This window comes from Pelmatolapia mariae, linkage group LG6, assembly GCF_036321145.2.
Source record: "Pelmatolapia mariae isolate MD_Pm_ZW linkage group LG6, Pm_UMD_F_2, whole genome shotgun sequence".
Classification (NCBI taxonomy): Eukaryota; Metazoa; Chordata; class Actinopteri; order Cichliformes; family Cichlidae; genus Pelmatolapia; species Pelmatolapia mariae.
Window position 1 is genome coordinate 43175953 of NC_086232.1, and position 27714 is coordinate 43203666.

General features: G+C 44.7%; 1 protein-coding gene across 1 annotated transcript; it reads left to right on the forward strand.

Moving 5' to 3' along the window:
- Positions 1-27428, forward strand: LOC134629844 (uncharacterized). Its single transcript, XM_063477353.2, has 16 exons — positions 1-1731; positions 2029-2091; positions 4797-4966; positions 5050-5220; positions 6205-6378; positions 22060-22109; positions 22179-22744; positions 22832-22887; positions 23451-23665; positions 23784-24043; positions 24171-24287; positions 24367-24508; positions 25036-25435; positions 25909-26193; positions 26342-26391; positions 27109-27428. Exons 1-16 carry the CDS (start codon positions 1-3, stop codon positions 27426-27428), a joined length of 4770 nt encoding a protein of 1589 aa, XP_063333423.2.
- Positions 27429-27714: the final 286 nt, after the last annotated feature.

Below are 27714 nucleotides of genomic sequence, written 5' to 3' on the forward strand. Positions count from 1 at the left end.
ATGGAGCAGGATAAAGTCGTGGAGAGTGTTAAACAAAAGCTTAAAGACCATCTCCAGGAAAAGTTTACCTGGATAAATGAGGGCACATCGGATGGTCGGTCTCGACTTAACAGCGTCTACACAAAACTCTACGTCACTCAGCAGGTTCAGGATTTTGGTTCCATATCACATGAGATTCTAGATCACTTTAATGTCCCAGATCAGCAGTCATCATTTTCACAGGTGTTATATCAACGGATCAACTTTTCGAATATCTTTAAACCTGGAAGAATTCATGTTCAGCAACAACCAGCAAGAGACAAGACAATCCAAAGAGTGATGACGAAAGGCATCGCTGGCATTGGAAAGACATTAGCTGTCCAAAACTTTGCTGTAAACTGGGCAGAAGGAAAATCTAACCAGCACATTGATTTCATCTTTGTGCTCCCCTTTAGAGAGCTGAACATGCTCAGAGATGCCAACTACAGTCTGCTGCAGCTTCTCCTTCACTTCTACCCTGAAATAAAACCCCTAGAAGGTACACAGCAGCTTGTTCACAAGCAAGTGCTGTTCATCTTCGATGGTTTGGATGAAAGCAGATTTCCACTGGACTTTGATGGAGCTGTGAGAATAAGTGAAATAGATGAAAGATCAACAGTCGATGTGCTGCTGACCAACCTCATCCAAGGCAACCTGCTGCCTCGCGCTCTGCTCTGGGTAACATCCAGACCTGCAGCTGCCAGTCAGATACCTTCTAAATACATTGACCAGATGACAGAAGTCCAAGGTTTCACTGAGCAACAAAAAGAGTCATACTTTAGGAAGAGATTCAGGACTGCTAATCAGGCAGAAGAAATCCTGTCTCGTCTTAGAGGAATGATCAGCTTCTATTTCATGGGCCATATCCCAGTGTTTTGCTGGATCATCGCTGAGGTGTTTAGGAAAGGATGGAGTAATGAGAGGAGCCACAGCATCACAACGATGACAGAGCTGTACATTTATTACTTACTAATTCAAACACAAAGAACAAGACAGAAATATGCAGGGAAAAGCTCCAAGAAGAGGTCCAAACAGAAGAAGTCTCACGCCCAGAACTCTGCCATGCTTTTAAACCTGTCCAAGTTGGCATTTGAACAGCTGCAGAAAGGAAACATCATATTCTATGAAGACGACCTCACAGAAAGTGGCATCGATGTTGATGAAGCGTCAGTGTTTTGTGGATTTTGCTCAGAGATTCTTAAGGAAGAACGAGGCCTGTACAAGAAAAAGATGTTCAGCTTTGTGCATTTAAGCTTTCAGGAGTTTCTTGCAGCTCTCTACATGTACCACTGCATCCTGACGGACAACTTCAGTACTTTGAAGTCTTTCCTGGGTGTTGATCTGACAGATCTGAGCTTTCTGGATTTGCAGAAAAAGGTTGTGGATAAAGCCTTGCAAAGTAAGAAAGGTCAGTTCGATCTGTTTCTGTGTTTCTTCCTTGGATTTTCTCTGGAGTCCAATCAAACAATGCTGCAGAGTTTACTGCCACAGGTAAAGAGCAGCTCGGACACCACCGAAGAGATGAAGGGATACCTGAAGAATTTCCATGTAGAAGACATCCCACGAGAGAGGTACATGAACCTTTTCCTCTGCAAGTTTGAGCTGAAGGAAGAGAGATTTCAGGATGACATCAGAATGTATCTGGATTCAGGAGCGAGACTCTCACCTATTGATTGTGCAGTACTGTCGACCATGATGCAGATATCAGGGGAAGTACTCGAAGAACTTGATCTGACAAATTCTGTTACACCGTTTATTGGGACTGAGAAACTTATCCAGCAAATGAAGAACTGCAAGAAGGCTGTGTAAGTAGTTTGAAATTGAAACAAGAGTTTCAATCCAGTAAGTTGTTGAGGCTTCATTAACATTACTTAGATATGGATAGGTGGTGATTACTTGTAAAGGTAAGGAATAAAAACATAATCTCATTTAAAGTTTGCCATTTTAATATAGTGGAAACGATATATACAGTGCATCTCGAAATTATTCACTGCACCTAATTTGTTCCAGATTTTCGATCCTGGAACCAGTCTCCTGGAGTGGGGCTGGACTCTGAGTCTGGAGTTGCCCCTGGTGAGAGGTGGTGAGATGGGGTGGGTATCTTGGTATCCACTCAGCTTGCTGCCTGTATGTTGGGGTTTCTCCCAGTGGACAAGAGGGTTTGTTCCCTGCACCTCCAGGTCGGTGAATGGGTCCTGACTGTCGTCTGTGCTTATGCGCCGAGTGGCAATTCAGAGTACCCAGCCTTCTTGGAGTCCCCTGAGTAGGGTACTGGAGGGTGCTCCACCTGGGGACTTGGAGACTTCAATGCTCACATGGGCAACGACAGCGAGACCTGGAGGGCCGTGATTGGGAAGAACGGCCTCCTAGATCTGAACCCGAGTAGTGCTTTTTTATTGGACTTCTGTGCAAACCACAGTTTGGCCATTTGGCTGAAAACCACGTTCAAACATAAGAGTGTCCATAAGTGCATGTGGCACCAGGACACTCTAGGCTGTAGGTCGATGATCGATTTTGTAATCGTATCACCGGACCATATGTTCTGGACACTCGGATAAAGAGAGAGGCTGAGCTGTCAGTTGATCACCATCTGGTGGTGAGTTGGATCAGGTGGCGGGGGAGGATGCTGGACAGACCTGGCAGGGTGTGCTTAGAACACCTCGCAGACATCTTCAACGTCAAAATGACTGAACATACTCACATAGAGAGAAAATTGTCTTTATGCAACCTCAGGCCTACTTAAACACAAAAATATTAGTGACAAATTTCAGTCTGGCTGTAAACCATACCATAGTACCAAAACGGCTCTGCTGAGGGTCTTTAACGATCTTCTTTTAATTGCTGACTCAGGTCTCCCCGCTGTTTTAATTTTATTGGATATGTCCTCAGCTTTCGATATGTTGGACCATAATATTCTTTTAAAGAGGCTAGAACATGCTGTAGGCATTAAGGGTTCTGCCCTTAACTGGTTTCAATCCTATTTTTCGGAGAGGTCTTTTTCTGTGACGATGGGATGTTACTCGTCCACCGTGGCTCCTCTTTCTTGTGGTGTGCCTTGAAGAGATTCTGGCAACTCAGTGGCAGGGCGACTTGAGTGGATGAGGTTCACCCTGCAGGTTGTAGAGCTGTCTTTGTTTACATGCCTCTACAATGTTGCGTGGAGATCAGGGGTGGTACCTTTGGATTAGCAGACCGGAGTGCTGGTTCCCATCTTTAAGAAAGGTGACCGGAGGGTGTGCTCCAATTATAGGGGGATAACACTCCTCAGCCTCCCCGAGAAAGTCTATGCCAGGGTGCTGGAAAGGAGAGTGCAGGAGAGTTCCCCCGTATAAGCTGGAGGAGGTGGTTGGGGAGAGGGAGGTCTGGGTTTTCTGCTTAGGCTGCTGCACCCACGACCCGGCCCTGGATAAGCAGAAGAAGATGGGTGGATGGACGGATTTTTATCACATTACAGCCTTATTCCTAAATGGTCTAAATTTATTTTACATCTCAAAATGGTACACATAATATCCCATAATGGCATAAAAATGAGCAAAGATTGCTTGAAGTTCTGCAAGTTTATTAAAAATCCAAATTAAAAGTATAAGATGTACATAAGTATTCATAGCTTTTGGCAACTTCTTGAGTATGGTGCTACAGGCTTACCAAACCTAATTTTGGGCAGTTTCTCCAATTCTTCTTTGCAGAACATCTCAAGCTCCATCAGGGAGTATCACTGCATAGCCATTTTCAGATCTTTCGAGAGCTGTTCAATCAGGTTCAAGTCTGAAGAAAGCACAAAGCAAAGATTAAAACCAGCACAAAGAGACTTTACAGCGGTCACCATGGGTTTTCCTTCGGTCTCTACCATAAACGCCTGCTTGGTGGTGTACTGCAGAAATGGTTGTCCTTCTGGTAGTTTCTTCTCTCTCCATAGAGCAATGTCGGAGCTCTGTTAGACTGACCATCGGGTTCTTGGTCACCTCCCTGATTAAGACCTTTCTGATCTTTCTCGCTCAGATTGGCTGGGCAGCCAGCCTAGTGGTTTCAGATGTTTTCCATTCACAGATGTCCCCATAAGCAGATGTCACGTGCTTATGGGGTCACTCAATGGTGCAGACATTTTTCTTTACCCTTCCCTAAATCTTGGGCTTGATAAACTCCTGTCTCAGAAGTCTGCAGACAATTTCTTGAGCTTCATGGTTTAGTGTGTGCTCTGACATGCACTGTCAACTATGGGACCATATAAATAAGTCCTGATGAGATACTTGCGTCCTTTAAACTAAAACAATGGTACTGGTTGCTACATACATGTTATGAACTAACATACTATAATTCTAACAACCGCAGTGTCCTCTGCTGTTTAGTTTCTCATTACCCACAAAAATACCAAAACTCACTATGACATGCTGTTTCTACTTTTCTTCTGATTCTACAGACTCAAGAGTGAGCATATAAGCAGTGATCGCTTAAGTGTGCTACTCTCCATTCTTGAGTCAGCAGACTCTTGCTTGAAAGAGTTACATCTGGGGTGTTTTTCCAACGTCAGTGATGGTTTTCCTTATGATCTTTTTGCTGTACTGCAAAGTCCGGACTGTAAGCTGGAGACACTGAGGTCAGTTTAAAAAACTGTTTCTAGAAGTTATGCTTCTTTTAGTTAAATAAATTTAACTGTCCTAGCTATATATAATAATATGTTATTCCGTTATGTTTTGCACAGGTTATCTGGGTTTTCTCTAGACTTTAGGAATTGTCACATTCTGATATCTATCCTTCAATCAAAACAATCACCTCTGAAGGTCCTGGACTTGACTAACTGCATGTACAGTTATCCAAAGGATTACAGTGGATATTATACAAGAGAGTTGAAGATAAATGAAAACTATGAAGATTTCATTGATGAATTAACTCTGTTGACTGTGATTCCTTCTGCTTTGATCGGTCCAGTCTGCAGACTGGAGCAGCTCAGGTAAATACAGTTAGTGATGGGATTATCTGCACATTTTTCTCTCTTGCAGATATGATGTTCAGATGATTTTGTTCTCTTTGCAGCATGCCTGGCTGTTACCTGAAAAATAAGTGCTGTCAAGTGTTTGCTTCAGTTCTCAGCTCCAACTCGCAGTTGAGACAGCTTGACCTCAGTTGCAATGACTTGCAGGATTTAGGTGTGCAACTGCTCTCTGTTGGACTTGGGAGTTCAAAATGTAGGCTGGAAACACTGAGGTACTGATACACCCTCTGGTCTCATAATGTAGTTCACATAGTCACAATTAAAAGAAAGCATACCCTGTTTCAATTTTACAGTTTTGTATAAACAAAATAATAAAAATCATCAGGTTCCTACTAGGTTTTATGTCCTGTAAATATAAGCTCAGAGGAACAACACATAACAGGTTACACTGTGTCATTTTTTATTTAATGAACACTGAGCCAAAATGCAGAAACAGTAGGTGAAACGCAGAGTAAACCCTTTGATTCAATAGCTTGGAGAACCTCTTTCAGCATTAATAACTTCAAGTATTTTTCTGTGGCTTTTATCAGCCTCTCACATCGCTGTGAGGAGATTGTTACCCACTGCTTTGTTACAATATTGCTCCAGGTCATTGGGGTTTGCTGTAATTTGTTCATGCATAGCTCTCTGAAGGTCATGCCACAGCATTTAAATCACCAATTAAATCAGCATTTAGTTCACATTTAGATCCTGAATGTTTTCCACTTTTGAATAATCTTTTTCACTTTCTTAATTTTCCCTTTAACGCTTCCCAGACTGATGAGCAGCAAGTTCATTGCTGATGTCTTTCCTTCTTGGCATTGCATGAACACACACCTCAATGTTCCAGACCAGCAAACTGACAAAACCTCTGCTCTTTTAGAGATGTTTACACTTAGTGATGATCAGTTAATTAAGTTGATTAGCAGCACCTGTCTGGCTCTCTTAATTCCTTAAAGCAGTAAGGCTGTGCTTTTTCACACAGTTTGTCTGTACTTTGGTGTTGTTATTGTTAAATAACTAATAGCTCTGTATAATAAGTTGCATTTTTACCAAATTGTAAGAATCAGATAATTTTTTTAATTATATATCGATGTTTAAACCATAGATATGAAAGAGGATGTACTTTATTTTTATCATTACTGTATTTTGCACGTGCAAACCAAGTTAAAAGTTGCTTTAGCTTCTTGGTTTAATAAGTAATGCTTTCTCTCCAGGCTGTCATGTTGTGGGATCACAGAGGAAGGTTGTGTCTTTCTGGCCTCAGCTCTGAAGTCCAACCCCTCCCACCTGAGAGAGCTGGACCTGAGCTACAACCATCCTGGAGTTTCAGGAGTGAAACTGCTGTTGGAGCTGCTGAACGACCCAGAATGTAGACTGGAAACGCTCAAGTTGGTACACTGTGTAGATTCCACACTAAATGATTTTATACCTTTTCTACACAGGATTTTAATCTTGACCATCAAAAACAAAATAACGAACTACAGAGCTAGAACTGAGGTCCGTTCTTCGTACCTCGCTAAGTAAGTTAGCTGGATTTGATTGTTGACGATTTTGCGTGATCTTGGATCGTTCGGTTCTCCGAAGCTCATCCGGGACTTGCTGTCATAGCAACAGATCCGTAAGCGTAAACCTGCTTGGGAGCAGGCTTACTTTATGTAAACAGGATTAGATCGCGGCCACTCAGGTATGTCCGCTGCAGTTATATGAAAGCAACAGCGACATTTCTCCACTGTTTTTCCATAAATAAATATTATCAATGTAACTAAAGATAATGCAGTATTTGATTCTTTTATTGATTTCATACAGATACTTACAGGTCATTTCCTAAAAAAAGGGAAATGTACTATTAATCATTCTATGTCATGTATTTGATTATTTCAGATGTAATTCATATTTTAGAGTAGTAATAGTAAATTACTTCGTGTAATCAAGATGAGAGACCACGGCTATAAAAGCGAAGGTGGATTTGGGAAGTCTGTCGCAGCCATGTCCTGTCCGTTTGTACGCGAGCAGCCCATTGCCGAAGGTGCAAGATTGATAAGGAGAGTTTTCAGAATTCAGCGTATATTGCGGGATAGACGGGACCACCACCTGTCTTTATTTGCTCTGCCCTTTTCTTGGTTGCTGTTATAAACAAACAAACAGATTATTTCAGGGTCTCTTTTCAGGAGACTAAAAGCAATATAAGTGATAAATATTACCATTCTGTAGAATATTCTTATATTTCACTTTTACTTGTTCCCATGTTCTAGTGGGTCCTGTTGTGGCTCTAATGTGAAAGAGGATATAATGTAATATAATATGATATAATATAATATAATATGATATAATGTAATATAATATAATATAATATAATATAATATGATAAATTACTTACGAGTTTAATTTGTCAGCAACTTTCTGCCAGCCCTCTCTCCTTGCTTTTGCAGCCTTTGCAGTGTTCCCTTGCGTTTTAATTAAACTCCGAAACTCCTGAAATCCCTCAATCAAGAGTTCTTGCTCTGGGGCGTAAAATACTGAGCGCGCTCCTTCGACATCTTCGCCGACCAATCACAGGGTTGCCGATCAATTTTTCTACTATCGATGCGTAGCCCCTTTTAAGCCACCCAGTGATCTCAGATTACTTCATCCAGCTATACTAATCGTCAACAACAGGTGTGTTCGGAGAACCGGATTAGCGAGCTCAAAGTTGGCGCGATGATTTGATCTTGGATGTGTCATTTGATCTTGGATGTAGTAAGCGAGGTACGAAGAACGGACCCCTGCTTAAACCTTCTCAACATGAACTAAATAGCAACTCTATGTATTAAATTGTAGTAATTGTAAATTTAAATTGTCGGGCCTAGCTTACAATATAAAGCGTCTTGAGGCAACCGTTGTTGTGATTTGGCGTTGTGTTAATAAAACTGAATGGAATTAAATTGGCAGTGTCTGAATTGGTTTTGTAGTGTAAATGTAAAGACACTCTCAGCTTTCTTGGTTGTCTGTAATGGAGCCATTGCCTTTAACAGGAGCCATTTCTACAGAGTCAAGATGAATTTTTGTCAAAAATCCCCACGATGTTGCTCTAACACCACCTAAATGTCGACCTTCTTAAAATCCAACAAAAGTGGTATCAAACCTTTGTTTAAAGATATTATTAAAATATAAAAGTCAAAGGTCAACCAGTCCCCCCACATTACCAAAATCAAACAAAGTTGATGTCAAACATTTGTGCTGCAAAAATTTTCATTTCATTATAAAGATATGAATAAATGTTTCTAGAGGTCATCCGAGGGTCACCCTGCCCTTTTCTTTACTGTGAAAAATTTGTGAAACATAAAATAGTATTAGATATTTTTAAACTAGGTTATAATAAAGCAGTTAGAACAAACTGTGCATTCTGTCGGAGAAAAAACTGTGTTTGCTGGTAACAAAATACAAACTATCAGGAGAATGTGGGCATGTTTCCTGTTAGAAAAGGTAAATACTTGAATACTTGAAACTGTCTGAGCATCTCAAGTCTAATACAATAATTGAAAAATAATAGCCATTTCCATCTAACTCACAAAATAAAAAAGGACTTTCTTTCATGAATTGATACCATCAATCCTTTGTGCAGAGCACAGTGTGAGGACATACGCTGTTTTTTTCAGATGCTATGGTTACATCCTTTCTCAGGTCATCATATGCACGGGTCCTTTTACAGAATGTCATATAATGCCCAAGTGTTTCTGGTATTGGGCCCTCCTGAAATGCAATGACTGCTTTCAGCATGAATTTCTCTCGCTGAAGTAGAGCTGGGCGATAAAACGATAACGATATGTATTGCGAAATAACTTTTTCTCGATAGAAAAAATAAACTATTGCGATAGACCTTGCTCTCTTAAAAAAAAAGAAGAAAAGAACAGCTAATCCAAATAAAGTAGCGCAGAGCCGAACCAATCACAGCCGCAGCGTCACGTCACGTGACTTGTTACGTACAGCACAAGTGCCAAGCCGCACATATGTAGTTGTTTGGGAAGCAGCCAGCCGGGCTGCCCAGGTAATGGAGGAAATGAGTGTGCCGACTAGAGAAAAATCAACCGAGAGCGTGGGTGACCAGGTTACCGAAGAGAAAAGAGATGATGGTTCCAATGCCGGAGAGACTGTCGAACGGAAGGGCCATAGAAGTTCCGTAGTGCGAAGGTATTTCGTAGTGATGTGTCGGTCGCGAACGAAATGGCTCTAGAGCCGGATTTTTGACGTGAACGACGCGAGCCGGCTCCTTATCGAGAGCCGTGGGGGTTTTTTTCTTTCTTTCTCTCACCCTCTCTCTCTCGCACTTTTTTTCCGCTTCACTCCGCACGCGAGCCTTGTGCTTTGCGCTGGGAAGAGGGGGGAGGGGCGGTAGTTACAGTCGCAGTAGCACAGGAACAGAGCGGGAGGGAGAGAGAGAGAAAGACAGCCAGGGACAACAACGTGACATTAGAAAGGTATAGTAATCATCCACAACTATTTTCAGTTGCAGATGATAAAGGATTCAGAAAGTTCAGAAAGCTATACAACAAGGAGAGATTGAAAATTTCCTTTTAGTTCTCAGTTTATTTGATATTGACAAAAGTTAGTCAATTTTGTCTGTTCTTCTGTAAAACAAACTAAGATTTATTTTTAGAATTAATATTTTGTTTCTAAGTGGAATTGACAATTTAGTCTGTTTTGTTTGTTCTATTTTGAAACTTAAATGCTTTAGCGGCTGCCTTTTGTGTAGTTTGCAATATTTGCCTTTATTTATCTGAAAAAGTCTCATGTTCCTTAAGTACATCTACCCTGTTGAACTTATTATGGGAAATAAATATTAAAATCAAGACAAGCTGCTGATTATTTCACATTTTACTTGTGAGCAACGGCACATTTAAATCTTACAAATATAGTTATTTGGCTTATATCGTGATATATATCGTTATCGCCTGAAATGAAAAAAAACATATCGTGATATGAAAAAATCTTATATCGCCCAGCTCTACGTTGAAGTAGCATAATGAATGGGAATTCACTAAGTGAAAACTGTTTTGGATTGGGAAAACTGTGCTCCAGAGTTTCTATAGAGCATTTTCCAAGGTCTGTGCTAATCCAGACAAGTTCTCTCAAGGAGTCCCTGTGCAGAGTAGCTTTCCTGATGAATCTATTTCAAATGCTGTTGGACATGGATCAGGACTTTGGATTGGTCTTAGGCATGGAGATGCTTTCAGCTTCCGGTCGAGTGAATGCTGGCGCGCTTGGCTGCCGCTATTATTATTACTATTACTATTTTTATTATAATTTTTTTTCAGTTGCTGACGACAATTTGAATAGTGTATCTAAGGCGAAACCCTGTTTTGACTTGTTTTTGCAATATCTGCAGGCTTCTATTGCTTGCGCTGCAGCTGTCAGCTGGTTGTTCGGTCCCTCCGTTTGTGTTCAGTGCTCGGCCCTGATTAAGATGCGGATCCAGAGGGTGTTGGTGTGGCTCGTGCTCACCTGGGTTTTTTTTATCCATCATTCATCACCCGGCGACAGCTCTTCTCCAGTACTCTGCTACGGATCTTTTGCGGCTCCGTTTTTGCCTGGCTGTCTCTCCACCTGTGGCTCTATACTTCTACCCGGACATCGCCTTCCAGCCCCGCCGCAGGTACATCCACCGAGGGCTTCGGTGGAAGTTCAAAATCAGTGACACTAACTCAATATATTCCATCTGGTACAAATCTCGTCGTCCTCCCCGCAAGACTGACCGGGCTGTTGACCACAGTGTGCTGGCCCACCTGGCTAGATCAACTAAGCCTACTGTCAGGCATGGTAACTCCAACATCAAGTTTGGTCTATTAAACATCTCTCACTGGTAAGGGACATCTCATACATGATCTCCTCTGTGATCGTAAGTTGGACTTTCTTTGTTTGACTGAAACATGGCAACAGCCTAATGACTTTGTTTCTCTCAACGACTCCACTCCATCTGAGTTTGTTTACACCTGTCAACCTCGCATCTCGGGGAGGGGCGGAGGTCTCGCGATAATTCACCGGAGGCACTGGAAAGTTCTCCCTGTCTCTGCCCCTCCCTCCCATTCATTTGAATACACTGCACTACAGCTCCCTGGATCTACCCCCACCATCATATGTACTGTTTATCGGCCACCTAAGCCAAACAAGGAGTTTTTAAATGAATTCTCTGCTCTTCTCACTCATTTCTCTGTACTTTCTCCAAATCTGATAATTGCTGGTGACTTCAATATTCATATGGACAAGGATAAAATCCCTCTTTCCAGAGATTTTACCTCCTGCCTGGAAAGTTTTGGGCTTCTACAGTACATAAAATTTCCTACCCACTCTGAAGGTCATATCCTTGATTTGGTCTGTTGTTCTGGCATTACCCCCACCCATTGTAAAGCCACATTGTTTCTCCAGTCTGATCATATGTTTATTTCTTTTGATGCAAACATAACCGCTTCCAAAACCTGTATCTCTCGTAATATCACTTTTAGGAAAATTAGTAATATCAACCCAGCTGTTTTTTCATCTGCCGTCCATGACCTTCCATCTATCCACTGCTCCTCAACCCCTCATGAACTCGTTTGCCATTATAATGTCAACCTTCATAACCTTCTTAACATATTTGCTCCCCTTAAACATCGAACTGTCTCATTCTCCCGTTCAGCTCCATGGTTTACCCCCGACCTGCGTCATCTTAAAGCTAAAGGACGCCAACTCGAACATCTATTCAAGAAAACCGGACTTACTGTACATAAAGAAATGCACAATGATCATGTTTTGTTTTATAAGGACTGCATTGCCTCAGCCAAATCTGCTTACTACTCTGGTTTAATTAGTTCTAATGAAGGTAACTCCAGGTCCCTCTATTCATTGTTCAGTAAAATTACAAAACCTCCAGACACATTCCCCTCCCACATGTATTCTGTTGATTTTTGCAACTCTCTTATCTCTTTTTTCACTTGTAAAATCTCAGACATTCACCGTCAACTTAACTCTTTAGGAGCTTCCAACTCTGAAGTAGACTTCCTGTAGACTTCCCCACTGTCTTCCTGTCAGTTATTTTCAAGCTTTACTCTTCCCTCCATAACTGATGTATCTAATCTCATTAAAAAAATCTAAGTCATCCACCTGTCACCTTGACCCTCTCCCTACTGTGTTAGTTAAAGCCTGTCTTCCCTCGTTAGCACCTCTCATAACCAGTATTATCCATTCCTCCCTGAACACTGGAATCGTTCCTTCATCTCTGAAAAAGGCTTCTGTTATTCCAATTCTCAAAAAGGTGCCCACCCCAATAACTTTGATAATCTTCGCCCTATATCAAATCTCCCCTTTATTTCAAAAATTCTGGAAAAAGTTGTCGCCGCCCAGCTTCATTTACATCTCAATGACCATAATCTCTATGAACAATTTCAATCTGGTTTCCGCCCCAATCATAGCACAGAAACTGCTCTGTTAAGGATTACCTATGACCTTCTGATGGCAGCTGATTCTGGTCTCCTATCCATCCTCATCCTTCTTGATCTTAGTGCGGCGTTTGATACCATTTCTCACAATATTCTCCTGAACCGGTTAGCATCCATTGGCACTAGTCACACCCCCCTTGCCTGGTTTACCTCCTATCTCTCAGACCGCACTCAGTTTATCCAATTTAAATCCCACTCTTCAAGTCTCTATCCTGTTTCTGCTGGTGTGCCCCAGGCTCTTTTATTCATTATTTATATGCTCCCTCTTGGTTATATATTCCGAAAATATAATATAAATTTTCACTGTTATGCCGATGACACCCAGCTTTACCTTTTTTCTAAACCCAATTCATCCCTCCCACCTACCTCCCTCTCAAACTGTCTTATTGAGATTAAATCATTGTTCTCCTCCAGTTTTCTCAAACTTAACAGTAATAAAACAGAAGTTTTACTTGTTGGTACACCATCTATCTTGACCAAATCCCACAGTTTTTCTATTAACATTGAAAATTCTCCCACCCTTCCCTCCCCTCAGGTTAAGAGTTTGGGTGTCATACTTGATAATACTCTTTCATTCCAGTCTCACATTAATTACATAACCCGGTCTGCTTACTTCCATTTACGTAATATTAACCGACTCCGTCCCTTCCTTACTCCCCATGCTGCTGCCATCCTTGTCCATAGTCTTATTATGTCCCGTATTGATTACTGTAATTCCCTCCTATTTGGTCTCCCTCAAAGGTCCCTTCATAAACTCCAACTTCTTCAAAATTCTGCAGCTCGGGTCATAACTCGTACTCCGTTAACAGCTCATATTACCCCAGTTCTTCAGCAGCTTCACTGGTTGCCCATAGAAGCCAGGATAAATTTTAAAATCTTACTTCTTACATACAAGTGTATCCATAAATCTGCTCCTTCATATTTGTGTGACCTGCTCCATGAGCCCGTTCTCACTCCCGAGGCGTAACATCCCGACGTTTTGTCACGTCCTGCGGCGTTCCTGAGGAACGCGAAAGGTGACCTTCCACGTTGTTATGGTACGCGGCGGTTTCCAGCCCTGTACTGCAGCCCTAAACTTAACCTTATCACTAAGCCTAACCATAACCTTATGCCTAACCTTAACCATAACCTTATGCCTAACCATAACCTTATTCCTAACCTTAACCATAACCGTATCCCTACGCCTAAACCTAACCTTATCCCTAAACCTAACCATAACCTTATGCCTAAACCTAACCATAACCGTATACCTAAGCCTAAACCTAACCTTATCGCTAAACCTAACCATAACCTTATTCCTAACCTTAACCAGCACTTTAATGAGGTGAAATAGTGTTTTCTAAAGCGATTTTAAGGGAAAAAGCGAAGATGTGTAGATTGAGTCCAAACGGTTCTCATGTGTCCGCAGTTTTCCGATGTCGTGACGTAGGAACGCCTTGGGTGCCCGAAAACGTAATATGTTGACGATTTGTCACCTAGCGTAAAATGTTACGATTTGGGAGTGAGAACGGGTTGGCTCCATATCACCACTGTTTCCCGCTCTCTCAGATCCTCATCTGCTATTCAACTTACTGTTCCGTCCTCACACCTAATTACTATGGGGAACAGATCCTTCAGTCGCTCTGCTCCTCGGCTCTGGAACTCTCTTCCTCCTGCACTAAGAAATATTGATTCCCTTTCCATATTTAAGACACAGCTCAAAACACATCTGTTTAAACTGGCTTATTCGCTTTAATGCTGATTTTATCTGTTGTCAAGCTCTGTTTTGTAATTTTAACTTATTTTATGTATTTTATGACTACTGTTCCTTTTATTAATTTTGTTTTTTGTAAGGTGACCTTGGGTTTTTGAAAGGCGCCCTTAAATAAAATGTATTATTATTATTATTATTATTATTATTATAAGGCTGAGGCCTTGTTCAACAGTAGACTGAAGGTGAGCTATGCAGGAAGCTGAGAGGACTGACAGATCAATGGAAACAAAGGGTACTTGCCTTGTGTTTGGTGTGTAAAGTTTGCAGTACTGGGAGGAACACTGTCTTGTAAAGTGCACACTTGGATTTTCTGTCATTGTTTTCTGAATAACTGTGGACACATGGCGCTGTGCAACAATACGATGATGTCTTCTACCGAACAGGCCAGAATATTGAACTCAAAACCTCTGCCCTGAAAGAATAGGTATGTTGAGTGACACCATTTGAAGCAAGGGTTGGGAAACTTAAAGAAGTCCAGACGCTTTTCTTTGCAAACTCCTTTGACAAGCAAGGGAATTCAAAATCTGGAATACTTTAATCCCCTCTGAAATACTCAACATGTTTTGAGCAGAAAGACTGTCACAGAAAGTGCAGCACAGATTTTGATGGAAGGCACTGAAGGCACAGGTGTTCATGACACAGTATTGTCCTATGCCAAGTTTGACTGGCTGTTGATTATTTCTATTTTTAACAGCCCTAGCTTTACTTTTTTCTGTTTTACAGCTGGATCTGAGTGGAGCCATTCAGGACAATTATGCAAATTCTCATGACCATTGATCAACAACACCGATGCCTACGCGAAAACCTGTAGTGATCCCGTATGTGTATGAGAATTTGCATAATTATGATAAAGGAACTGACCTCCCAGCCCTTTGTTCCTTCAGTGGGCTGGTTTCAGTCTCTCACATCGCATAGAGACAAACAACCATTTGCATTCACATTCATGGGCAACTTGAAATCACCAATTAACCTAACTCTAATTGCATGACTTTTAACTGTGGGAGGAAATTAGAATACCCAGAGAGAACACAATACCTTCATGCTGTGAGGCAACAGTGCTGTCCAGAACGCCACCAATCCAGGCTTTACAAAAGTAGAAAAGCTATAATTCCAAGGCTTGATGCAGAATTTTCTGTACATTTTTGTCCTTGAGAGGTTAAACCACAATAAATAGTGATAGCATACACGTGGTGTGTGTGTAGTAGTTGTCTGCCTCTTATAACTCCAGTAATTTTCCTGCAGTTTGAAATCTCATGTGATCTTGTGAATTTCATGAGTCCAGCAACCAACCATTCTTACTAGATTGTATCATCTCATCTCAACAAGAACAAATTAAGTTGCTGAATTTCTTTCAGATCCTACGTTCACCGTAGAAACGTGAAATTATTTTGTTTAAATTACAAGTTAGACTTTTGTAAATGTAACAACCACCCAATGTCCTTTTTTCGGTATACCGAAAAAAGTAGAGTCGACTGCTCGACTGCTCGTGCTTCGGATCAAACCACGATCCGAAGCACGCAAGATGAAATGACGTGTGGTGTTGCGAGATTTAACATTGCTATATTATTGACTTACTTCACTCAAACATGACATGAACAATTAACATACCCTCTCTGCATATCATGTAGTTTCTACGCTTAACTTTAAAGCATGAGGCAATTGTGTTGAATACAAACAAGATGCTTACATAAATCCAAGCGATGGCCAATCCCTTTTTTTCAGTGTATGAGGGGTTCCACTCTTGACTATCTCTGGTTGGTTTAGACCACGATATGGGCATAATGTGTGTCTGTTGTTGACCACACGGAGACTTTCAGAGTTGCGGAGACTTTTTTTTTTTTTTTTTTTTACTCAAATGGCTGGTCGCACCGTGACCTAGGAGTTTTTGGGGGGGACATTGGCATATTGGCGGAATGTGCAGGTGTTGCTGTGCACTATTGGATTATTGTTGTAATTCCCTACGTCATTTCCCTTTTCTGTGCGTCTGTGCAGAGATACGTGCGTGACACACAAACAGCAACAGCATGGTGTCGGTGCTGCGGTGCTTCAGTGGCGCGTTCAGCTACTCTAAGCAGCACTTCCATGATTGGTTTAGGCCACAATATGGGCATAATGAACTCTGTTATTGACCACAAGGAGACTTTCAGAGCTGTGGAGACTTTTCTTTTTTTTTTATTCGAACGGCTTGTCGCACCGGTGTGATCTAGGATGTTTTTTTTAGTCGCACCATTGAGAAATTGGGTCGCATTTGCGACCAAATTGGTCGTACTCTGTAGCCCTGCTTGGGGTACACCACAAGCAGTCTCCATAAATAAGGAGCAACAACCATTTAATTTCACAAACTGCTTCCTGTCACTTAAATAACTCAGGACCCATATTTAAAACTACCCCTCTGACACCATAACATCCCTGTCTTCTTATTAATATATTGTATCTTTCTCAGGAACCAGACGTTTTGATCTCAGTTTGTCCGTTTATTCCGTAACACAGGCAAATGGGCCGTTAACTCAGGGAAGAGTGCCCTCGTACAACACCTCACTTCAGCCCCGTACAGTCACACAACAACAAAGACCCCCCTCCCCTTCCTGCACACATTAACTCTCTTTTTCCTTCAGCACAACCAAACATGTATCTTAAAGAAATAACAACAGTGTGCAGAGATAACCAACCTGTCACTGTAAAATAACATTTAACCATCGTTACACTGCCCACTGCTATCCAGTTTAGGGCACCGTCCTTTCTTTGTCTTTGGACTGTAGACCCACACCAGCTCCCCAGCACGGAAGTGCCTCCCCTTAGTGGTGATGTCATAATTCCTCTTTTAGCGCAGGCCTGCCCTCGCCAGCTGCTCCCGGACGTAGGAATGTGCAGAATCCAACCGGTCCTGCAGCTTCCTTGCGTAGTCCCAGCCTGGTGGTGCCTCTGGCGCGTCCGGGGGCTTCCCAAAAGCCAGCTCGGCAGGAGTTCTCAGCTCTCTCCCTAACATGAGCAGGGCAGGCGTACATTGGGTGGAGTCTTGCACTGCCGACCTGTAGGCCATGAGGGTAAGGGGAAGATGGTAGTCCCAGTCCTGTTGGTGTTCTGAGGTAAGGATGGCTAGCTGCTGGGCCAGCGTCCTGTTAAAGCTTTCCACCAGTCCATCGCTTTGGGGGTGAAGTGGGGTGGTGCGGGTCTTCTTAATCCCAAGGCGTTCGCACATGGCAGCAAATACCTTGGACTCAAAGTTACACCCCTGGTCACTGTGGAGGGTCTCTGCTGTTCCAAAGCGGCTGAACATCCCCTCCACTAATGCATCAGCGACAGTCTCAGCCTCCTGATCTGGGATGGCATATGTTTCCGGCCACTTGGTAAAATAGTCCATGGCCACAAGGACATCGCGGTTTCCTCTGTCTGTACGAGGAAATGGGCCCATGACGTCCACAGCTACTCGCTCCATTGGAGCTCCTGCTGGTTGCTGCTGAAGCTGAGCCCGGGACTGGTCCCGTGGCCCTTTGTGCGAGGAACATGCATCACAGCTGCGGCAAAAGTCTTCCACATCCCTCCGCTGCTGACCCCAGTAGTAGCCCTGGCGGAGGCGGTGTAGGGTCTTGGAGACCCCAAAGTGGCCGGAGCCAGTGCTCCCATGGCAGGCTTCCAGCACAGCTGACCTCAGCGACCTTGGCACCACAACCTGCCACCTCTCCTCCCCTGTGGCAGGATCCTTCCAGGCACGCTCCAACACCCCCTCCTTCAGCCTGAGAGCATTAAACTTGGCCCACAGCCCCCTGGTACAGATGGAAAACCCAGTGACATCATCCCAAAGGGGTCGCTCCTCCCTCTCCAGCCACTGCAGGACTGGCAGCAGGTCAGTGTCTTGTTCCTGCCGTGCCCTCCACTCCACTGCATCCACCACCAGAAGAATCCTGCAGGCGAGCTGTGTTGCTCCGCCCATTGTTGTGAGTTCCCGCTCTGTCTCCTCTCGCTTCTCACAGTAACGGCAGCCCGCTCCAGCACATGGGCGGTGAGAGAGGGCGTCTACGTTAGAATGGTGCATCCCTGCTCTGTGCTCCACAGTGAAATTGAAGGCCTGGAGCTCCTCCAGTAGCGAGCCACCTGTCCCTCTGGCTCCCTGAAAGACATCAGCCACTGGAGGGCGGCATAATCAGTTCCGATAACGAATGATGTGCCACACAGGTAGTACTTAAAGTGTCTTACCCCTGCCACCACGGCCAGCAGCTCTCGTCGTGTGACACAGTAGCGCCGCTCACTCCTGTTCAGGACCCGGCTGAAGTACGCCACCACCTTCTCACCTTCCGGCCTGACCTGTGACAACACAGCTCCCAGCCCCACATTACTTGCGTCAGTGTCCAGGACAAAAGGCAGGGTGGGGTCAGGGGGGGCGAGGACTGGGGACTCTGTCAGCGATCTGTGGAGGGTGTTGAATGCCTGCTGACAGTCCTGGATCCAGATGAAGTCACGGTCCTTCTGCAGCAGGCAGAAGAGTGGTGCAGCTATAGAGGAAAAGCCCTTCACAAACCTCCTGTAATAAGACGCCAGTCCTAGGAAGCTTTTGAGCTGTTTTTGGTCCGCTGGTGTGGGCCACTCAGTAATGGTGTGAATTTTTTCCTCCAAAGTGCTGATGCCCTCATGACCCAGCTTGTGGCCCAGAAACTCCACCTCCCTCCTCATGAAGTGGCACTTGTCGGGGTGCAGTTTCAGGCCTGCAGCCCCCACCCTCCCCAACACTTGTCTCAGGGCATCCAGGGCAGCATCAAAGGAGCTCTCGTGTACTAGAAGGTCATCCAGGTAGACCAGACACCGTTGCCGTGGGACACCAGCCAGCATACTGTCCATAAGCCTCTCGAAGGTAGCAGGAGCCTTGCAAAGACCAAAGCTCAAGACTTTGAACTACCATAGTCCCCTGTTAGTGCAGAAGGCTGTCTTCGGTCTGGACTCAGGGGACAGTGGCACCTGCCAGTAGCCACTCCGCAGGTCCAGGGTGGAGAACCAGGAGGATCCGGCTACTAAATCGAGAGACTCGTCAATCCTGTGAAGGGGGTAAGAGTCCTTTTTTGTCACTTTGTTGAGTGGTCTGTAGTCCACGCAGAAACGCATCCTTGGGCTGTTTTTCTTAGGCACCATCACCACAGCAGAGGCCCACGGGCTATCAAATGGCTCTATGATGCCCGCCTTCATCATTTCACACAACTCTCTGTCAGCAGCCTCTTGATGAGCCAGGGGCAGGCGGCGGGGGGGCACTTTAATAGGCTGGGCATCCCCGGTCTCAATGACGTGCTCTACCAAGTGTGTCAACCAACATCACTTTCTTTCAGGGCAAAAATGTCTCTAAACTCTTTTAGTACCTGCCATAGACTCTCTTGCTGCTGTGGAGTCAGCCCCTCACAGTTCTTTGACCAGATGCTCCTCACTGCTGAGAGCCTCTCCTCCTCCCCCACTTGCTGCTCTGCTGGCGGGTATGCGGGGGTCTCCGAGGTGGAGGTGGACGCTGCGGCAGATGCCGGGCAGACCGGGGGAGGAATAAGCTGCACCTTCTTCCCATCAGGGAGTATTAGGAAGCCTTTGCCCAAGTCCAGTACACCACCAATGGCTCGCAAAAAATCCAGCCCAAGGATGCAGGCGTCCTGCACGTCAGCCACCCAGGCAGCATAAGGCACACCGAGGTCTCCCACCTTAAACTGGAACACTCCCCTCCCTCTAACTGGGGCCAGATCCCCGGTCACAGTCTTAAGTCGCACATTAGTTGGTTGCACAGCAGCTCCGGTTGGGACGACATCAGGTCGGACCAGCGTTGCATTGGACCCCGTGTCCAGAAGGGCCGTACAGGACACCCCCGCAATCATCACTGGAACATGGCAAAAGTCGCTAACCTGGGTCCAGCCCACAGCGATGACTGCACCGGGTGGAAATGGCGGTGGTGTGGGGATGTCGTTCTCCCTGGCCCGTGTACTCCCACCTACACGGGCCCGTGGGCGTTTCCCTGAACCGCTGCAATCTTGGGGCACTGCCTGATGAGGTGTCCGACTTGTCTACATCCCCAGCAGCTCTGTGGTCGGCGGCGTGGGCCAGCCCGAGGGGAAGGCGACTGCAGAGCAGCTGTCTGAACCAAAGTGCACAGGCCCGCTGGCATCTCCATCTGCTCCACAGGTGCTGACATAGCCCTCACCACATGTGTGTCATCAGCGCCCCCAGAGGATCCTGCAAGCATCTCCCTCTCCAACGCTAGCTCCAGGGCTGCACTGAGTGTAGCCGGTCGAGCAAGCTGAGTTTGCATACGGAGCTCTTTAGGGCTCAGGGCCTGCAGGAACTGGTCCCGAGCTAACTCCGCCTGCACTGATGGTGGCATGCTGTCATACGCCCTCCGGCAAAGACACTCGACTTCATGGGCCAAAATGCGAAGGGGCTCTCCTGGCAATCTGCGTCTGTTGTGGAACTCCGACCTCAGCAGCACTGGCTGGTTATACTGCCCGAAACGTCTCTGAAGTGCCCCAACCAGAGCATTATAATCTCCCCTTTGCTCCTCGGTCAGCAGCAGCAGGGATGCAGCTGCATCCTCACACAGGCACAAAGCCAATTGGAGAGCTTTATGTTCCTCAGACCAGCCAGCTGCAACAGCTAACAGCTCAAACTGTGCAATAAACACTTCCCATGGCGTCTTGCCGTTGAACTTAGGCGTTTTTATGTTCGCCGCAGCTTGCTGGGCGACGCCATGTTTGTTTACTTCACGTAACGGCGCGTCAAGCGAGGTCAACTCCCTCCGACCGGAATCGCGGCCACGGTGCGAAAAGTTCCCGAGCCTAGTCAAACCTGGAGAAAATCCAGCCTCAGCAGACAGCCGCAGCGCCGTTTCCCACAGTCTATGGGCAGGCGAGCGCGGACGAACCTCCCTGTCCTCCGTCTCCCTCTTAATCTTGTCTGGCAACATCCTCGGGTCTCGTGACGGTCAGCGTCGCCAGCAACAGGGTGTCAGGCATTTGAGGTGTTTTTTCTTCACTTCTAAAACCAGTGTAACGTTCTCAAGAACCAGACGTTAGGATCTCAGTTTGTCCGTTTATTCCGTAACACAGGCAAACGGGCTGTTAACTCAGGGGAGAGTGCCCTCGTACAACACCTCACTTCAGCCCTGTACAGTCACACAACAACAAAGACACCCCTCCCCTTCCTGCACACATTAACTCCCTTTTTCCTTCAGCACAACCAAACATGTATCTTAAATAACAACAGCGTGCAGAGATAACCAACCTGTCACTGTAAAATAACATTTAACCATCGTTACAATATCACAAACATTTGACAACACTTTTGTTGGATTTGAAGAAGGGGGTGGGCAACTTCACTCACATAACTGCAGCCTATTTAAGGTCCCAAACTAGTTTCTACAGCTTACAAGGTCAGGTAGTTAATTTAAACTGATGGGGCTAAGTCTCTGGTTAACTTAGCACATCATTGGTAAATTACTTTATCAGTTAATGTTGCAAAATTAATTATATCCAGATTCACTGTTTTGAGTGATGAGTAAATTTTGATTTGACACTGTATAAATAAATTTGAATTGAAGTGAATCCTTCTACACCCAGATCACAGCCACAGGGTGGAGCATGTCTCTGAGTGCTGCTTCACCTTTGTCATACAGGAGTTGTTTCATATCAGGTGGTCTAAGATATTACTTGTCCTCTGACCATTTTTTATTGAATTTCGTATCTCTGATAAGGTTGTTTTCTCACCATCTGTGAACTAATTTTATTAACTCAAGCCAATAATTTCCAGTTATTTCTGTGTGATGGAGAGCATTGAAAAAAACTGTGTTTATCATATTAGATTATTTCCTGTTTATTTATTAATAATAACAGCCTGACCTCTTCTTCTCTCAGTGTGGACCACAATGAAGAGCACTGGGTCGACCCACAGCTTCTGAACAAGTGTAAGTGTCACTGAGTTTCTCTATAACATCGACTGAGCTGAAGCTTAACTCACTGCATTTCTTTCATAGATGCCTGTGATCTCACATTCGACCCCAACACTGTGAATGAAAACCTCCTCCTGTCTGAATGTGACAGGAAAGTGAGCTACACTGAGGAAAAGCAGTCGTATCCTGATCATCCCGAGAGATTTGACCAAGTGAAGCAGGTGCTGTGTCGAGAGGCTCTGACTGGGCGCTGCTACTGGGAGGTGGACTGGGAAGCATTTGTGTATATTGGTGTTGCATATAAAAGCCTACCGAGGAAGGGATACTGGGACACAGAAACTTACGTCAGCAAGAAGAGCTGGTGTTTCAGTATCAACTGTTCAAACGGTTACTCCTTCCGACACGGGTTGAGGGAAACTTTTATACCAGTCCCACACATCGACGTCCAAGCATTCCTGACTAGACGCAAGAGACTGGGACTGTTTCTGGACTGGCCAGCTGGCATTCTGTCCTTTTATTGGCTTTCTGGTGACACAAAAACTCTCGTTCATACCTTCCACACCACATTCAGCGAGCCTCTCTACCCAGCATTCAGTGTTTATCATGGAAATTTGACCCTGTCCAGGGTGGTGAAGCTGGAAATGAAAACTGTGAGTATTTCTTGTTCTCCAGTAGCACCACATTAAAGTTTGTGTGACTGGAAAAAAAAATTTCATTTGCTGTCTCTGGATTTTTAGGCTTGTTCAAGCTTCACACCTGAGATGAAAAAAGAAAGAACAGGCATTTCATACAGGTACGACATGCAAGCCTCGATGTTCCCACTGTGAGATTATGTCCTCTGCAAACACAGAGGTGCTCAGAGTGCTTTACATATGCAAAGAAGAATGTACGAAAAATTAAAAATATGTTTTTAACAAAATGTGTGATTGGTTGAGTCTGAAAGTCAGAATATGTTGGACTTGGTGCACTGGTCACCAATTGATGGAGTATTGAAAACCAATTAATATACTGCTGTTTACAAGGTTCAATGTCAGTTTGACTGTTTGTATTATATGTTATATTTTTGCAACTTCCCACAGGATCAATTTGTCAAAATTAGTAATGTTGCTTTAGACTTTAACATTGCCTTGGTTATTTATACCATAACTGGTTAAAATACCAAAGTCAGTCCATAGAGGCAGTGGTAAACCATCAACTTCTACACACGAGTAAGTAAAGTTGCAGTTTTAATAATAAGAGAAGGATGTGATCATCTAACTGTCATTGTGATGACAGTCTTGCACTATATAAATTAAATTGGACTGAATTAAAAGCCACAGCAATGAGCTCCATATTGAAGCATTGTGTGTCGTTCAGGTTCCTGTTTCCCGGTCCAGGGTTGTTCCAGTGTTCTTTGACTGGTCTGGTGTTTGATGTGACTGGTGAGAGTGAGGTCACCTACAAGACTCTGATCTGGGATCCTCTGGTTCTCCAACCAGCGCACAAAGTGGCCGGAGGCCCGCTGTTCGGCATCGAGTGTCCTCAGGACTCTATACGTCAGCTGCACCTCCCACACTGTGAACCTGAGCCGGGTAAGGACGCCACTGAACCACCTGAAGGAGAATTAAACCTGCAGAAAATGCTTTGGTTTGCTTTCTATGAAAAGTTTCTGGAGGCTGTTGCAGTGAATGAAGCTGTGTGTTTTCCCAGCACTGGTCTCTGACAGCATCTCTGTGGTCCACATCACGGATGATGGCATGAGCATCATACAGCCTCTGGAGATCACTGAAACTCACGTGGTCGTGGACGTCCCTCACCTCTCTGCCTTTGGCCTCGTCTGGGATCTCGCTAAGCGGTTTTTCAATTACATGACGAAACCCGTTCGTGGCCAAGTCCTGCTCTTCCTGAGAAACAGGCCACGCCCCATCCTCAGTGTGATGCTGCTCCCAGGAAACGTCCCTCTGCACGACGTATGACTTTATCATGAAATCATTAAATGGCTTCTGCATGAATAAATCCTCTGATTGTTCTGTATCTGTTTGCTTTGAAGCTCTGAAACTATTCATGCACTAAGAAAATGTTGTGATGTCTCTAAAGGTGAAAGTGCAGCACGCTGCTTCAGAGTACATCGAAGCGCCGTCCTTCTGTTATTTCCACAAAGGTCAAAAGTACAGTCTGAGCAGCGCCCCGCACGACTTTAAAATACAGCCTGCAGTGAGTATCAGTGGCTGAGTGTCAGCAGACAGTTGATCCACAAAGCTGTTTTAAATTGTGCGTTTCCATTTTGCTTCAGCGTGCAGAGTTTTTTGAAAATTACGGACCAAATTACCACCCGACCTTTGAGATCATCCTGACAACGAACGCAGAGGAAGTGATGCTGATGGTGCAAGATCCCGAGGAGACACGAGTGTGGGAGCATGACCTTCATCTGCCCGGTGAGCCTCAGCACAGCACAAACTGAAACCTGACACAGATCCAACCTGCACATAAAAGAGAAACGAACTTAAATCTCTGACATCTCCGTCCTCGTTTCACTGTTAAATAAATGTAAAATAATAGTAAAGTTTACACTGCTGTGTGTCTGCCTGATTCAGTCTGCGCTCTGAATTTCATACACAGTTTACTTCTAAGCACATCTAACAGCAGCACACATCAACCAAAGTGTTGTGCAGGTAAATGGAATAAAAGCCTCGAGGCTGAAGAAATTACTTTGGTGATGACGAAAAAAGTCTTCGTCCAGATGAACAGAATCAACTTTCTGGGATTTTTTAAAAGTGATTATTTGGAGGTGAAACACCCCATCTCATTAATACTATAACCCAGTGTGTCACACAAAGCCAGGAAGGATTAAACAGGATTATCCCACAGGATGGAAACAGTCTGGTACATACACACAGCTTTCACGTGCAGTCAAAGGAAGTCCTGCTTCTACTAAAGGCACCTAACAATGCCTTCAGATCAGGTGACGCTCAGGCCTGCAGTACGTCCAGGGCAGACCTGAAGAGGGGCATCAAGAAGGCCGAGCACAGCTACAAGCTGGAGGTGGAGGAACACTTTGTCAACTGGGACCCACGATGCCTGTGGCTGGGAATTCAGACCATGAATGTTTCCTCCTTCAATGAGCTAAACGACTTCTACGCTCATTTTGACAAGGACAACAAGGAAAACTCTGCCAAAACCCTGCCCTCTGATGACTGCCATAACCTTACTCTTACCACCATAGATGTCCATAACGCACTGAGCAGTATCAACGCTCACCAGGCTGCTGGCCCTGACAGCATTCCTGGACATGTGCTTCCAGCATGTGCTGAGCAGCTTGCAGGGTCTTTACAGACATCTTTAACATGCCGCTTGCCCAGGCAGTAGGACCAGTGAGCTTCAAGACCACCTCCATCGTGCCAGTGCTGAAACGCTCATCACCAGCATGCCTGAACAACTATCACCTTGTGCTTTGAGCGACTGGTCCTGGCTCACCTCAACACATGCTTCCCCCCCCACACTGGATCCTCACCATTTTTCCAGTCGAAGCAATAGTAGTACAGAGGATGCTGTACCCACAGCGCTTCACGTGTATGAATGCTGTTAGTTGACTTCAGCTCAGCATTCAGTACAGTTTTTCCCTCCAAGCTGATCATCAAACTTGTGGATCTTGGAATCAGCAGCTCCATCTGTACCTGATCATGGACTTTCTGGCCAACAGACTCCAGCATGTTAGGTCGGCCATAACTGCTCTGCTGTGTGCTGAGCCCGTTCCTCTATGACTGCAGACCTTAGTATGGATCCAACTCCATCATCAAGTCTGCAGATGACACCACAGTGTCACCATCACCATCAGCAAAACCAAAGAGCTCATTGTGGACTTCAGGAAGGAGAGGACAGACACCCATGCCCCCATCTACATAAATGGCACAGCTGTTGAATGGGTCTCCAGCTTCAAGTTTTTGGGGACCTACATCTCTGAGAATCTGTCCTGGTCAACTGACACCTCCAGCCTAGAAAAAGAGGCCCATCAGCATCATTTCTTGAGGACACTGAAGAAGAACCACCTGTCTGCTGACATACTGGGTAACTTCTACCGCTGTGCGATGGAGAGCATCCTGACCAACTGTGTCACAGTCTGGTATGGGAAATGCTGTTGCTGACCACAAGGCACTACGGCAGTTTTCACCACAGGGACTCCACTTCCTGCCGTTGAGGATGTCCACAAGAAGACATGTCTACGCATCATTATCAGGGACTCCTCTCATCCTGCCAATAAACTCTTCCAGCTCCTCCCCTCCAGAAGGCGCTACAGGAGCCTTCAGACTAAAACCAGCAGGTTTAGGAACAGCTTCTTCCCCACAGCTGTCACCCTACTGAACTCACCCCCCCGCTGAACCTTTCCATCCATCACTTAACTCCTACACTCCTCCTCCCCCCCATCCCTCCCAGTGACCATGATCATGACTGTCATTTATTCTCAACATTCACCACATGCTCACATTGGTCACTGCTGTAGTTTAGGACACTGACACTGTTATAGTGCGTCCACTGTTCAGAGAGCTACACTTCCACTGCTGTAGTTATATTCATAGCACTGTTTACAACACATCAATACATCTGTATCGATGTAGCACATCTGCACATTTGGTCTGTATAGCAATATAAACATCTGTATATTTTGTACATAATCTGTTCATAACTGTTCCCACCTTTTATCCAACACTAATCTGTATCTAATCTGCTCCTATTGGACTTCTGATTAGATGCAAACTGTATTTCTTACCCTGTATTCAAACACGTGTAATGACAATAAAGTTGAATCCTAATCCTAAAAATTCTCATTAGATCACCAAATAAATTGTAATAAACGATCCCTGAAGCAAAGTGTCTCCTCTATAAAAACTGTATTTTTAAAGGACAGAAATCACACGACTGTTGTGTCCATTAAAGAAAACCAGCTTTGGGACGTTTGCTGTCCTGCTCAGAATCAGCGATCTGATTTGTAGAAATGTTGCTCTGAAATGTGCTCACTGTGTTTCTGACTTTTTTTCAGCTTCATCCTCGGCTGATTCTCCAGGTGGAGGTCCTCTTCAGATGGGGAACAGCGCCTCAGCAGAGAAGCTGCGACTCGCTCGCACAAACTTCGTCGATAAAGTGTCGGATCCGGTTCTGAACAAGCTGCTGGACGAGCTGCAGCACGTCACCGTGCTCACTGATGCTGAGGGCGAAGCGACCAGAGCCAAACCGAGAGGCGAGAAAGCTCGAGACCTGATCGACATGGTGCGAAAGAAAGGAGCTGGAGCAAGTTCAAAAATGATCGCCGTCTTTTATGCCAACGATCCGTATCTGTGCAAAGAGCTCGGCTTAATGTGAAGCACAAATCTGTGAATTAGACACAAAGAAAAAGAGACTCAAAGAGACCCTTTCTTTCTTCTTTAAATCACGATGATGTTTCCACTTCTTAGAAAGGAGATGAGCTTAGACACGTGAGGGAGACGTCCAATAAATATCCATAAAAGAAAACTTCAATTTCCAGTTCTGAGAAGAAAATTCTGCAAAAAATGTCTGAAATGTATTTTAGAAATGTTAGTGTTTATTAGACAGGAGGACAGAGGAAGTAGAAAGAGTGAGACACAGCTGCACTGGTGAATGATGTGAG

Coding starts and splice junctions, on each gene's coding strand:
- LOC134629844 (XM_063477353.2), top strand. CDS start 1: ATGGAGCAGGATAAAGTCGTGGAGAGTGTTAAACAAAAGCTTAAAGAC. Junction 6,379..22,059: donor TGTAGACTGGAAACGCTCAA/GTTGGTACACTG, acceptor TTCTTCTCTCAG/TGTGGACCACAATGAAGAGC. Junction 24,509..25,035: donor GCATGACCTTCATCTGCCCG/GTGAGCCTCAGC, acceptor CCTTCAGATCAG/GTGACGCTCAGGCCTGCAGT.